Source organism: Rhinatrema bivittatum, unplaced genomic scaffold (assembly GCF_901001135.1).
Source record: "Rhinatrema bivittatum unplaced genomic scaffold, aRhiBiv1.1, whole genome shotgun sequence".
NCBI lineage: Eukaryota > Metazoa > Chordata > Amphibia > Gymnophiona > Rhinatrematidae > Rhinatrema > Rhinatrema bivittatum.
The window spans coordinates 158,851-174,608 of record NW_021820795.1 but is presented as its reverse complement, the minus strand read 5'-3'; the positions used below and the strand labels follow the sequence as shown (position 1 = coordinate 174,608).

At 41.3% G+C, this 15,758-nt stretch overlaps 1 protein-coding gene across 3 annotated transcripts in view; it reads right to left on the bottom strand.

The window, feature by feature from the left end:
• Positions 1 to 718: 718 nt before the first annotated feature.
• The window catches only part of LOC115082141 (protein C-ets-2-like), a 28,940-nt gene continuing 13,900 nt past the window's right edge, over positions 719 to 15,758 (bottom strand). The window contains exon 8 of one of the 3 annotated variants that reach the window (XM_029586402.1): positions 719 to 1,128. In XM_029586402.1, the coding sequence (XP_029442262.1) occupies positions 1,057 to 1,128 (72 nt within the window). In that variant the 3' untranslated portion in view covers positions 719 to 1,056. Of the gene's footprint in view, positions 1,129 to 12,883; positions 14,446 to 15,758 lie in introns of those variants that run through there. The other 2 variants (XM_029586401.1, XM_029586400.1) reach the window with 2 other exon arrangements.

Genomic DNA, 15,758 nt, shown 5'->3' with positions numbered 1-15,758 from the left:
CAGTAGCCCAGTCTACCCTGCGTGCACTTGATCGGGGGAGAGAATTCTGGCCGTTGCTCGATGGTGGGCCTAGCCCCTGCTTCGCCGCCAATCTGCGAGGGACCTGACACGCAGTGTGCCACACATCTGCCAGAGACAGAAGCCATTTTGGAATCTCCCGCGCTGCAGGTCTCGAGGACTACGGGGGCAGTGATGGGGGCAGAGGCAGAACACGATGGCGATCTCTCTGGGGAGGCCTTCACGTTGGGGATTCAGTTGCATCGATGGTAACTTTAAAATAAGCATACAGGCACACGCATTCCTGAATTTTATATAGCACACGCCATTTAAAACACACTGAGTGTGCTCCTAATTTTCAGCATTTATATGAGCAAAGGTTATTCTCGTATTTTCCTTCAGACTGGTCAGCTTTTACACAGGCAAGTGAACACAATTTTAAAACAAGTGCATGTGAAGAACGTTACCAGTTTTGCCAATTTGTCCACCTGTTTGCCCAGTCTAAGTCATCCCGACCTCTCTGGTTCTTCAGCCTGCGCTCCTCCCAGTTTACCCAGACCCCTCCCCCAATCATTTTATGACATTTATAATCACATTTGATATTGAGCAGAAATAAATATATGCAGGTAAAAGACTGGCCCACATCACTTTAACAGGTTTTAAAAAAGCAACTTATACGCGTAGTTGTGGGCCCCTTCCCAGAACACCCCACCCCGGTTCACCCCTGTTTTCTAGATGCAAAGCTTCTCGCAGTCTTTGTGTTACACATGTAGGTAGTGGGTTTTAAAATACTGTTTACTCACACATATGCTCTTCTACACTCACTTGGTCTTTTTTGGGTGCACAGCATTTTCAAATCTGCCTTATAGAATTTAAAAGGCACCAAATAATTTAAAACCGCTTAAAGTGGGAGACATACCTACTCCTTAATCAGCTTTAAATCTTTAGCAATAAAATGAAGATGCAGACAGTCCAGCAGCAAGGTGGAAGCTCTTCAGTCTTTTACAATGAGTGCCACATGTATGATTATCTGCCTGTTGGTGAGATGTATGTGTGAACTCATGGAAAGAGCTCCTGGCTTTCAGAGCACGAGTCCAATCGCTGGAGGCCGGAGTGGCAGACCTGGAGGAGCTGAAACAGGAATATGGAGAAGACCTTAAGGGACATATTAGAGCAGTCCCAACTCCAGTCAATCAGCCCTTGTGCTGCTTTGGAAGAGCATGGTCACCTGACAGGAGACTATCATCTTGGTATGGCAGGAAATGATCCATAAGAAAATGCCATACTGGGTCAGACCAAGGGTCCATCAAGCCCAGCATCCTGAATCTAACAGTGGCCAATACAGGCTACAAGTACTTGGCAGGTACCCAAAAACTAAGTCTATCCTATGCTACTGATGCTAGTAATAGCAGTGGCTATTTTCCAAGTCAACTTGATTAATAGCAGATAATGGACTTCTCCTCCAAGAACTTATCCAATCCTTTTTTAAACACCGCTATACTAACTGCACTAACCACATCCTCTGGCAACAAATTCCAGAGTTTAATTGTGCGTTGAGTAAGAAAGAACTTTCTCCGATTAGTTTTAAATGTGCCACATGCTAACTTCATGGAGTGCCCCTATCCCTTCTATTATCTAAAAGAGTAAATAACCGATTCACATCTACCCGTTCTAGAACTCTCATGATTTTAAACATCTCTATCATATCCCCCCTCAGCCGTCTCTTCTCCAAGCTGAATAGTCCTAATCTCTTTAGTCTTTCCTCATAGAGGAGCTGTTCCATCCCCTTTATCATTTTGGTAGCCCTTCTCTGTACCTTCTCCATCGCAACTATATCTTTTTTTGAGATGCGGCGACCAGAATTGCACACAGTATTCAAGGTATGGTCTCACCCTGGAGCGATACAGAGGCATTATGACATTTTATTCACCATTCCCTTCCTAATAATGCCTAACATTCTGTTTGCTTTTTTTTGACTACCACAGCACACTGAGCCGATGATTTCAATGTATAATCCACTATGATGCCTAGATCATTTCCTGGGTGGTAGCACCTAATATGGAACCTAACATTGTGTAACTATAGCATGGGTTATTTGTCCCTATATGCATCACCTTGCACGTGTCCACATTAAATTTCATCTGCCATTTAAATGCCCAATTTTCCAGTCCCAAAAGGTCTTCCTGCAATTTGTCACAATCTGCTCATGATTTAACTACTATGAATAATTTTGTATCTGCAAATTTGATTACCTCACTTGTCATATTTCTTTCCAGATCATTTATAAATATATTGAAAAGCATGGGTCCCAGTACAGATTCCTGAGGCACTCCACTGTCCACTCCCTTCCACTGAGAAAATTGCCCATTTAATCCTACTGTTTCCTGTCTTTTAACCAGTTTGCAATCCACGAAAGGACATTGCCACCTGTCCCATGACTTTTTACTTTTCCTAGAAGCCTCTCATGAGGAACTTTGTCAAATTCCTACTGAAAATCCAAATACATTACAGCTACCAGTTCACCTTTATCTAAATGTTTATTAACCCCTTTAAAAAAGTGAAGCAGATTTGTGAGGCAAGACTTGCCTTGGGTAAAGGCATGCCGACTGTTCCATTAAACCGTGTCTTCCTATATGTTCTGTGATTTTGATCTTTAGAACACTTTCTACTATTTTTCCTGGCACTGAAGCCCTTTTTAAAGATTGGGGTTACATTAGCCACCCTCCAGTCTTCAGGTACAATGGATGATTTTAATGACTAAAGACTAAAGAGGTTAGGACTTTTCAGCTTGGAGAAGAGACGACTGAGGAGGGATATGATAGAGGTGTTTAAAATCATGAGAGGTCTAGAACGGGTAGATGTGAATCGGTTATTTACTCTTTCGGATAATAGAAAGACTAGGGGGCACTCCATGAAGTTAGCATGGGGCACATTTAAAACTAATCGGAGAAAGTTCTTTTTTACTCAGCGCACAATTAAACTCTGGAATTTGTTGCCAGAGAATGTGGTTCGTGCAGTTAGTATAGCTGTGTTTAAAAAAGGATTGGATAAGTTCTTGGAGGAGAAGTCCATTACCTGCTATTAAGTTCACTTAGAGAATAGCCACTGCCATTAGCAATGGTTACATGGAATAGACTTAGTTTTTGGGTACTTGCCAGGTTCTTATGGCCTGGATTGGCCACTGTTGGAAACAGGATGCTGGGCTTGATGGACCCTTGGTCTGACCCAGTATGGCATTTTCTTATGTTCTTAATGATAGGTTACAAACGTTTACTAATAGATCTGAAATTTCATTTTTTAGTTCCTTCAGAACTCTGGGGTGCATACCATCCGGTCCAGGTGATTTACTACTCTTCAGTTTGTCAATCAGGCCTACCACATAGTCTATGTTTACTGTGATTTGGTTCAGTCCATTTGAATCATTACTCATGAAAACCTTCTCCAGAACAGGTATCTCCCTAGCATCCTCTTCAGTAAACACCAAAGCAAAGAACTTATTTAATCTTTCCGCGATGGCCTTATCTTCTCTAAGTGCCCTTTAACCCTTCGATCATCTACCGGTACAACTGACTCCCTCACAGGCTTTCTGCTTCGGATATATTTTTAAAAGTTTTTACTGTGAGTTTTTGCCTCTACGGCCAACTTCTTTTCAAATTCTCTCTTAGCCAAGTGTTGGCAAGCTTAACTTGCCAACGCTTATGCTTTATCCTATTTTCTTTTGTTGGATCCTTCTTCCAATTTTTTAATGAAGATCTTTTGGCTAAAATAGCCTCTTTCATCTCACCTTTTAACCATGCTGGTAATTGTTTTGCCTTCCTTCCACCTTTCTTAATGTGTGGAATACATCTGGACTGTGCTTCTAGGATGGTATTTTTTTTTTTAACAATGTCCATGCCTCTTGCACACATTTTATCTTTGTAGCTGGTCCTATCAGTTTTTTTCTATTTTTCTCATTTTATCAAAGTTTCCCTTTTGAAAGTTTAGTACTAGAGCTGTGGATTTGTTTACGGTCCCCCTTCCAGTCATTAATTCACTATTGCCACGTGGCCCCACCACCGTTAACTCTCTCACCAAATCCTATGCTGCACTGAGAATTGGATCTAAAATTTCTCTCTCTCGTCTGTTCCTGAACCAATTGCTCCATAAAACTGTCACTTATTCCATCCAGGAACTTTATCTCTCTAGCATGTCCTGATGTTTCATTTACCCATTCAATACTGGGGTAATTGAAATCTCCCATTATTACCGCACTACCAATTTGGTTAGCTTCCCTAATTTCTCTTAGCATTTCACTGTCTGTCTCACCATCTTGACCAGGTGGACGGTAGTATACTCCTATCACTGTAGTCTTCCGACACCCAAGGGATTTCTACCCATAAAGATTCGATTGTGCATTTAGTCTCATGCAAGATGTTTATCCTGTTGGACTCTATGCCATCTCAGACATAAAGCACCACTCTGCCTCCCAGATGCTCCTCTCTGTCATTGCGATATCATTTGTACCCCGGAATAGCACTGCCCATTGGTTATCCTCCTTCCACCATCTCTCTGAGATGTTAATTAAGTCTGTAGCTATAATCTGCCTTCCAGGTGATCTGTGTGCCCAGGTGCGAAGGGTTAGGATGGCCATTAAAGTGGGTGATTCAATTATTAGAAAGGTGGCTGGTGGGTATGAGAATCGTTTGGTAACTTGCCTGCCTCGTGCAAAGGTAGTGGACCTCATGCACTATCTAGGTAGAGCAGACTGTCATGGTTCATGTCGGTATCAATGATCTAGGAAAATGCAGGAGCGAGGTTCTAGAGGCTACCTTTAGGATTTTAGATAGGAAACTGAAATATGGAATCTCCAGGGTTGCATTCTCAGAAATGCTCCCTGTTCCATGCGCAGGACCCCAGAGGCAGGCAGAGCTCCTGAGTCTCAATACCTGGATGAAACAATTATCCAAGAAAGTAGGTTTTAGATTTGTTAGGAACTGGGGAACATTCTGGGGAAGGGGCAGTCTATTCTGGTGGAATGGGCCTAGGCTACTGGCACTAACCTTTAAAAAGAAGAGAGAGCAACTTTTAAACTTGATGATGGGGGTAAGCTGACAGTTGCTCAGAAGCAGATGGTTCAGAATGATGTACGTTTGAAGGATACTAACGAAACAGGGATGTTAGGGCATCCTGATATAGAAGTTGCAATAAATGCCAAAATAGCCTATGTGCCTTTAAATAAAGAGGAGTAAGATATCAAATTATCCCTGTCAACTGATAAGCAGTTTGTTAATTCAAATAAAATACATATTTTGAAGTGTCTGTATACAAATGCTAGAAGTCTAAAAAAATAAGATGGGAGAGTTAGTGTATAGCGCTGGATGAAGAGGTAGATATAAGTGGCATCTTAGCGACCTGGTGGAAGGAGGATAACCAGTGGGACACTATACTACCAGGGTACAAATTGTAACGCAATGATAGGATGGATCAAATTGGTTGAGGTATTAAAGAGGGCATAGAGTCAAACAGAATAAAAATTCTACAGGAAACAAAAGGCACTGCAGAATCTATGGTTAGAAATTCCATGTGAGAAGGGAGTGTACTACTGTCCACCTGGCCATAAGAACAGGCCATACTGCGTCAGACCAAGGGTCCATCAAGCCCAGCATCCTGTTTCCAACAGATGCCAAAACCAGGCCATAAGATCCTGGCCAGAATGAACAGACAGATGATGTCATGCTAACAAAAATAGCAACACAGTAATAATGGATGATTTAAATTACCCCCATTTTGACTGGATAAATGTCACAGCAGGACATACTAAGGAGATAAGATGAAATAAATGACTAGGGATGTGCATTCATTGGTCAATTCATTTGTTTCGGCGGTACGCATGCAAATGGAGAGTAGGTGCGCAAAATTGACGGTATGCTCGTATGTGTGTGTGGCCGCCTACATATGTGCATACCATCGGTTTTCCATGTCTACTGTTCATTCATGAGATACACACGTACTGCCAAAAGAAATTAAACCATTGATAGGTATGTGCCAATTAATGCACATACCTATCAATGACTGCTTCATGGAGCAGCTGATACAAGAATTAAAAAAAGGTAGATCTAATCCTTAGTGGAACAATAATTTGGTGAAAGAGGTAATGGTATTATGCCACTTGCCAATACTAATAAAATTTTCCTTAATAACTGGAGGGAGGACATAAGGAAATCTACTGCTATTGCATTTAACTTTCAACAGGGAGATTAGGATAAAATGAGAAAAATGTTTAGTAAAGAACTGAAAGGAGTAGCTGCAAAGGTCAAGAGTTTACATCAAGCATGGACGTTGTCTGAAAATACCATCTTGGAGGCCCAGACGTGATGTATTCCATGCATTGAAAAAAAGGTGGAAGGAAGACCGAATGATTACGGACGTGGTTAAACGGTGACAGGAGAGAGGCTTTGATAGCCAAAAGAATATCCTTCAAAAAATGGAAGAGGGGTCTAAATGAAGGGAAGGTCATAAGCAATGGCAAATTAGATGCAAAGCATGGAGAAGGAAGGCAAAGAGAATTTGAAAAGAAGCTTGCTGTGAAAGCAAAAACTCTTACAAACCTTTTCAGGGACCTTCAAAGCAAAAAGCCTGTGAGGGAGTCAGTTGGACCCTTAAATGATCAAGGGGTAAAAGGGGAGCTAAGGGAGAACAATGCCAGCGTGGAGAAATTGAATTAATTCTTTGTTTTGTTTTACAGAGGAAGATGTAAGGCAGTACCCACGCCAAAAGTAATATTTAAAGGTGAGGATTCAGAGGAACTGAAAGAAATCTCGGTGAACCTGTAAACTGTAGTAGGGCAAATTGATAAACTAAAGAGTAGCAGTCCAGAGTGCAGAAAGAACTGGAAAATGAAACTGCAGACCTACTGTTGGTAATCTGTCATTAAAATCAGCTCTGGTACTGAAGATTGGAGGGTGGCCAATGTAATGCTGCTTTTCTTAAAAAGGATGAGCCAAGAAACCACAGACTGCTGAGCCTGACGTTAATGCCAGGAAAAATGGCTGAACATAAGAACATGCCATACTGGGTCAGACCAAGGGTCCATCAAGCCCAGCATCCTGTTTCCAACAGTGGCAAATCCAGGCCATAAGAACCTGGCAAGTACCCAAAAACTAAGTCTATTCCATGTAACCATTGCTAATGGCAGTGGCTATTCTCTAAGTGAACTTAATAGCAGGTAATGGACTTCTCCTCCAAGAACTTATCCAATCCTTTTTTAAACACAGCTATACTAACTGCACTAACCACATCCTCTGGCAACAAATTCCAGAGTTTAATTGTGCATTGAGCTGAAAGTAAAGAACAAAATCGCTGAACATATAGACAAACATAGTTAAAGGGACAAAGTCAACATGGATTTAGCCAAGGGAAGTCTTGCCATCTCAATTTGCTACATTTTTTGAAGCTATGAATAAACATGGATAAAGGTGGGCATCTAAATTTTCAGAAAATGTTTGACAAAGTCCCTCATGAGAGGCTCAAAAGGAAATTAAAAAGTCATGGGATAGGAGGCGATGCTCTGTTGTAAATTGAGAACCGATTAAGAGATAGAAAACGGTAGAGTTAAATGTTCAGTTTTCTCAATGAAGAAAGGTGAGTAGTGGTGTGCCCCATAGATCTGTAATAGGACTGTTGCTTTTTAACATATTCATCGATGACCTAGATATGGGAACGACAAGTGAGGTGATCAGATTTGCGGATGATACGAAATTATTCAAAGCTGTTAAATCACAAGAGGTTTGTGAGAAACTGCAAGAGGACCTTGCAAGACTGGGACACTGGGCATCCAAACGGCAGATGAAATTTAAAGTGAACAACAGCAATTATAGCTACACGGGGATGGTAACGTACAAACTGGCACGCATGCTCACATACGTCAGCCCGTGCCCAGGGACGCACGCGCATGTTATAAAAAATAGCCTCACTGCTCGCAAATGCGTGCAAATCATGTTTCTGCCACCTAAATCAGGGGATTTGAAGAAAGGCGCGTGCCGACGACATCCCCAGTTATGAAAGAAGACCTCCAACCTCCCTCCTGGTTTGATAGCCTTTACTTTCCCCAGTTAAGCCCCTGCAGTTTTCTTTCATTTGTAACTTACGCGGCATCCATAGTGGATGTAAAGTAATGTGGCAGGGCTTGCATAGGTATTGATGAGCACAGCTCAGGTTCGCTCCACCCAGACCACTCACATGCACTTTTTAAAAATGTTCGAACTGCGCATGCCGGGGGAGAGCAGCGCGCATCTTGGCAGCTTTTAAAATCTGCTCGGCCTGCACATGAGCCCAACTTCTTTGCGCATCACCTAACTTAATGTGCATGGCGGCTTTTAAAATTCACCTCTATGTAAGGCTCCACGTTAGGAGTTACCACCCAGGAAAAGGATCTAGGTGTCAGTGCAGAATATGTTGAAATCCTCTGCTCAATGTGCAGCGGCCAAGAAAGCAAATGGAATTAGGAAAGGACTGGAGAATAAAGCAGAGAATATCATAATGCCTCTGTATCACTCCATGGTGCATCCTCATCTTGTGTTCATATATCATACACAGACAGAATGCTAGGGATTATTAGGAAAGGAATGGAGAATAAAACAGAGAATATCATAATGCCTCTGTATCACTCCATGGTGCGACCTCATCTTGTGTTCATATATCATACACAAACAGAATGCAGGGGATTATTAGGAAAGGAATGGAGAATAAAACAGAGAATATCATAATGTCTCTGTATCACTCCATGGTGCATCCTCATCTTGTGTTCATATATCATACACAAACAGAATGCTGGGGATTATTAGGAAAGGAATGGAGAATAAAACAGAGAATATCATAATGTCTCTGTATCACTCCATGGTGCATCCTCATCTTGTGTTCATATATCATACACAAACAGAATGCTGGGGATTATTAGGAAAGGAATGGAGAATAAAACAGAGAATATCATAATGTCTCTGTATCACTCCATGGTGCGACCTCATCTTGTGTTCATATATCATACACAAACAGAATGCAGGGGATTATTAGGAAAGGAATGGAGAATAAAACAGAGAATATCATAATGCTTCTGTATCACTCCATGGTGCATCCTCATCTTCTGTTCATATATCATACACAAACAGAATGCTGGGGATTATTAGGAAAGGAATGGAGAATAAAACAGAGAATATCATAATGCCTCTGTATCACTCCATGGTGCATCCTCATCTTGTGTTCATATATCATACACAAACAGAATGCTGGGGATTATTAGGAAAGGAATGGAGAATAAAACAGAGAATATCATAATGTCTCTGTATCACTCCATGGTGCATCCTCATCTTGTGTTCATATATCATACACAAACAGAATGCTGGGGATTATTAGGAAAGGAATGGAGAATAAAACAGAGAATATCATAATGCCTCTGTATCACTCCATGGTGCATCCTCATCTTGTGTTCATATATCATACACAAACAGAATGCTGGGGATTATTAGGAAAGGAATGGAGAATAAAACAGAGAATATCCTAATGCCTCTGTATCACTCCATGGTGCATCCTCATCTTGTGTTCATATATCATACACAAACAGAATGCTGGGGATTATTAGGAAAGGAATGGAGAATAAAACAGAGAATATCATAATGCCTCTGTATCACTCCATGGTGCATCCTCATCTTGTGTTCATATATCATACACAAACAGAATGCTGGGGATTATTAGGAAAGGAATGGAGAATAAAACAGAGAATATCATAATGTCTCTGTATCACTCCATGGTGCATCCTCATCTTGTGTTCATATATCATACACAAACAGAATGCTGGGGATTATTAGGAAAGGAATGGAGAATAAAACAGAGAATATCATAATGTCTCCGTAGCACTCCATGGTGCATCCTCATCTTGTGTTCATATATACACAAACAGAATGCTGGGGATTATTAGGAAAGGAAGGAGAATAAAACAGAGAATATCATAATGTCTCTGTATCACTCCATGGTGCAACCTCATCTTGTGTTCATATATCATACACAAACAGAATGCTGGGGATTATTAGGAAAGGAATGGAGAATAAAACAGAGAATATCATAATGTCTCTGTATCACTCCATGGTGCATCCTCATCTTGTGTTCATATATCATACACAAACAGAATGCTGGGGATTATTAGGAAAGGAATGGAGAATAAAACAGAGAATATCATAATGCCTCTGTATCACTCCATGGTGCATCCTCATCTTGTGTTCATATATCATACACAAACAGAATGCTGGGGATTATTAGGAAAGGAATGGAGAATAAAACAGAGAATATCCTAATGCCTCTGTATCACTCCATGGTGCATCCTCATCTTGTGTTCATATATCATACACAAACAGAATGCTGGGGATTATTAGGAAAGGAATGGAGAATAAAACAGAGAATATCATAATGCCTCTGTATCACTCCATGGTGCATCCTCATCTTGTGTTCATATATCATACACAAACAGAATGCTGGGGATTATTAGGAAAGGAATGGAGAATAAAACAGAGAATATCATAATGTCTCTGTATCACTCCATGGTGCATCCTCATCTTGTGTTCATATATCATACACAAACAGAATGCTGGGGATTATTAGGAAAGGAATGGAGAATAAAACAGAGAATATCATAATGTCTCTGTATCACTCCATGGTGCAACCTCATCTTGTGTTCATATATCATACACAAACAGAATGCTGGGGATTATTAGGAAAGGAATGGAGAATAAAACAGAGAATATCATAATGTCTCTGTATCACTCCATGGTGCATCCTCATCTTGTGTTCATATATCATACACAAACAGAATGCTGGGGATTATTAGGAAAGGAATGGAGAATAAAACAGAGAATATCATAATGCCTCTGTATCACTCCATGGTGCATCCTCATCTTGAGTACTGGGTGCACATCTGAAGTAAGACATAGCAGAATTAGGAAAGGTACAGAGAAGAGTGTCCAAAATGATAAAGGGGATGAAATGCCAACGAGGTTAGGACTCTTCAGCTTGGAAGAGAGTGAGGGGAGATATGATAGAGGTTTATTAAATAATGAGTGGAACAGCTAAATGTGAATTGGTTGTTTACTCTTTCCTCCCTCCCTGACCACCAATGTAAGTAAAAATATTTTTTGTTTTCTGGAGGGGAGAAGCATTAGAGAGCTCACTTGTGAATCGGGCAGCCTGTATGGGAATGTGTGAGGGAGGGAGAATGGGTGTGTCAGGGAGGATCTGAGAGCATGTATGTGGGAGCGTGTTTGTATCTGAAAGAGCATGTGCATGTATGGGAGGCACATATGAGAGTGTGTGTGAGCATCTGACAGTGCGAGTGTGTTAGTGAGCATGTGGACATGAGAGGAGAAACTTTGTGCACAGCCTCTCACCCCTGACTGATTACTATGTATGTTATTGTGTAACCTGCCTTAAACTATTCGGAAGGACGGGATATGAATACTCAAATAAATAAACCACAAGGCTTAGGGTCACTAGGATCAAAAGTTCCCAAGTATGGAGAGCCCAATCTTTTTACCCTTACTAGTTTTAATTATTGGGTTTTATTTGTGCCTGCTGATTTGAAATATTTTCTTGGTGTTTGGGACAATTTTAAATATTTTTATATGAGTTTTTAATTATTGGATGATCTTTTCATCAACTGTTTTGAAATATTTTTATTAATATGATTGTTTTATGAGAAATGGTGGCTATTCTGTTTTTCCATTGTATACAGCATCTGGCTTGTGATGTCCATTTCAGTTTTTGTCTGCATGTTTCTGTTTATACTTTCTGGTGTTTATTCTGTATTTGGTGAGGTTCTATATGTATTTTGCATGTGTAACTGAGGTCAGGTATTCTGCTAGTGCGTAGTGATCTATAGCAGCCTGGCTTGTTCTGTTTTCCAGTGCCTTGTGTAATATTTGCAGTGCTGCCTTTTCATAGGTAGAGTTGTTGCATGGGCATGTGAATGAGAGAGGGAGTGTGTCAGAGAATGAACGTGTGAGAGAGAGAAAAAGCCTATGTACATATGAGGGAGAAAGAGTCTGTATATGAGAGAATGAACATGTAAGAATGTGTGTGTGAGAGAGAAAAGATAAAGTTTGTGCCACCCTACCTCTCCCAGTCCATGAGTGACTGGAAATCAAAAGAGCCCAGGTATCGAGGGCAGGAGAATTTTTAAAATCCTCAGCAGATTTAATTGAGTGTTTGAAGTTTCTGCTGTTTTGAAATATTTTATTGGTATTTTGGGAAATATAACTTTTTAATTATCAGATGTTTTGAAATATTTATTCATATTAGTATGGGTTTATTATGATTCATTATTTCTTGATTTTGTTTGATGGTTATTTCTTCTGGGTGCATGCTAGTTTTTATCAATTACAGTATAGCTACCATGGCTCAGATGTATATTCTTAGAGCCCACCCATAATAACCTTGGGCCCAGCCAAAAATTCAGTTCTGGCTCGGTCACTGGCCTGGTGTAATATTTGCAGTGCTGTCGGGTTGTTTTTTTTATATGTATGGTTGTTGCTGGCACTTAGTGCTGTTTTGAAATGGGAGTTGCTTATATTGTAATCGTAATCCTGTTTACTCATGGCTTACAGACCGCTTATTACAAATTAATCTAAGCCAAGCTCACATCCAACATGCGTTACAATAGTCCTAATACCATATGGATTCCAAGGATTTTCTGGCATAAGTAATATTTTTACCTCAAAAGACTGAACCTTGCATATTCTCTCATGTAAAATCTGTTATTAAATGCGTAATTTTTAATTGTGTGTGGGGTGAGTGGGGGTAGGGGGTGCAAGGTTGTGGGGTTTACCTAGGGCATCAAATACCCTGGCACTGCTCTCTCTTTACCTCTTTCAATAGTTTAATACAAACCAGCACTACCCCACATGATTAAATTTTTATTTTTATTTTATTTTATTTTTTTTTACAAAAAGAGTACAAAATGAGGTAGAAGTGGAAGTTCTTCATTGCTCGCGGGTTTCTCAGGAGGTGCCAGGTACTAGTGGTACAGGTACAGAGTCATTCAAAAAGTAGGGAGTTAGGTATTTGGGGGTAATTTTGTTAGCATAAACTTGATGTCAAATACCCACACGTCTGCGCCAATTCTCAAAGGGAAAGTATACGTTCTCTTTGAAAATGATTCCCCCAAACGTGTGCACATACAGTTAGGCCTCCTAATTTGTGTGCAAACGTCTCCCTAATCCCACTCCCGGGATCGCCCTTCTGCTCAAATGTGGGGAAACTTAAGCACAGAGCGGGTGGGCAATTTTCTTAAAATCCATTTCTGTGGGTAAAGCACAGTTTTAAGCATGGAAATGTTTTATATCCAAAACCATTGTACATTAGCCCGTCGGAAAGTTTCCCACCCTGCATGCGGTTAGGAGAACCAGACATCGACTTTCCAGCCCGTGCGGAGGAGGCAGGCCCAGCACATCTGTAAGGCAGGGGTTGAAAACTGCAAGCGTAGTTTGCTTTTTTGCATCTATGCCTGCATGTTTCAAACCCAAATTCCACCTTCACCGTCCCTTTCATAACTGGGGGCAAAGAGCATGTGTAAAAAGTGGGTGTAGTTTGAAGTTCTGGATTACAAAGCCGGCTCAGTCTCCTGGAGCTGGACAGGATTGGAGTGAAGTTACTCTGAGCCCTTCCTGGGAGCCATGAGCTAAGTGCTGCTCTCTTGGAGGTAGCTGGCTGGGAGTGCGCACTGAGGGGATCCCATTCTCTGAGTCTTTAAATCCAGTTAGGCCTGCAAAGCATGTCTCAATGATTGTTGCATACAAGGACAGTGAATCCAGACGATGGTGAAGACCAGAACAACCTGGAATTAGCATGGAGAGGATTTCTTGTTGTGAAGATCAACTGTGGTGTACCAGGCGTGAATCCAGGCAGACTGCATGGACCAGGGCTCCTTATCTGCTCTCTTAGTCAATGTTTCTGTGATATGGCTTAGGGACGATCGGATCTCTTGTACTTCTGGCTTTAGCCTTCATTCTGTCTTCACGAAGTGCTTTTTCTCTCTTTGCTCCTGTTGTGTTCGGAGCTCTGCTGCTTTGCTGTTCTTGGGAGAAGGCCCTTGTCCATGGATGGTGACCCCCTGTGTTCTCAGGGTGTGCATGGATGAGGTGATCGTGGAAATCCTGTCCCTGTTTTTCCTGGATGCTGAGAATGTGTCCATGCATGGGTGGCCTCAGACACGCTTTAAGAGTTTCCTGGGACTGGGACACCCATCTCCAGGAGCAGCTGTTCTGCCGTCTTCCCCAGGAGGTTCTGTACGTCACACACAAAGCGGTAGACGTAGCGCTGTCCCCCTGTCTTGTGAATGATGTTTTTATGGTAGTAGTACCTCAGGCCACGACTCAGTTTCTCGTAGTTCATTCTTGGCTTGTTCTTCCTTCTTCCCCAGCGCTTGGCCACCTGTTGGGACAGATTTAGTTGAGTGGATCTGACACGAGTGAGCCATGAGGAAACGGATGATCACGTTAGAGTTTGGAGAACTATGTAATGGACGTCATAGGGAACTGGATAATGGAACTGTTATTTGGTAGGGAACTTTGCTATAGAGAAATAAATAGAGCTGTCACTAGCATTGGGGATTTAGGTGATGGAGCAGTCATAGGAAAGAAACTTGAAAATGGGCCTCTGTGTGAGCATGAGGAGGGATATGAATGACAGAGTTATCTTAATTTATGGAAGTGAATACTGTTTGGTATAAGCTGATGGGTCTCCTTTATCTTCAAACATCAAATATTGATGAGCACATATTAATCTCTGATAAATGCCATTGAGAGGCAAACAGAAAAGGATATAAGGAGTGTAATCTATATGGAGAGATGTTGGAAACAGGATGCTGGGCTCGATGGACCCTTGATCTGACCAAGTATGGCAATTTCTTATGTTCTTGAGCCTGAAATGTATTTATTAAAAAACATTGCTAGATGCAATCCACAATTCTAATTAGGCTGCCTCTAAAACATACATAAAGGTACAAAAAATACTAAAGCAATGCTAAATGTACACAAATCAGATAAACCTTAAACATAAACCACGATACTAAAACTATCAGGCAAACAAAGGGGAGTCCAAACCAGGTGCCAATTTTTTTTTACCACGCTCACATTCTCTTCTCTTTGGTGTCCAATGCAATAGGCAAATGAGCCGCTGCGCTGAAAAGGACGTGCTAGCGATAAATTAAGTGTCCCTATTGTGTCCCTGGCACTGGGCGCAGGTTAGGAAAACGGACGCTCATAAATTAAGCATCCATTTTCCTCACCTGACAGCTGTCAAGACTTGTTTTTTTCATGTTGCTGTTTTCTGTGGTTTCTCCTACTTAGTATCGTGACGCTATAAGGCACAGGAACCACAGAAAAAGTATTTTCTGCTTTTCTGTTCAGAGCTTGGGGCACCTCAAGATGTCTTGGGTATACGGTGACGTTTTACATCAGGGGCACTAGCGAACTGCCTCAACAACATTGCAGTTCCACGTGATGAGCGCTATTAGCTATGCGCTGATCCCCTTGCTGCATCAGGGGGAATGGGCGCGGGTCCCACTGTGGATTAACCTGTGTGCACGATATTGCATGGCCTTAGGTCGTATGCAGTTACAGAACCCTATAAAAAAAAAAAAAAAGCCATCCAATGTGCCACTAAAATGCTTGACTAGAGATGCATTTAAGTTTTAAAAGGAGCCTCTCTGCACAAGAGCTCAGGAAGACTGGGACAGTGAAACA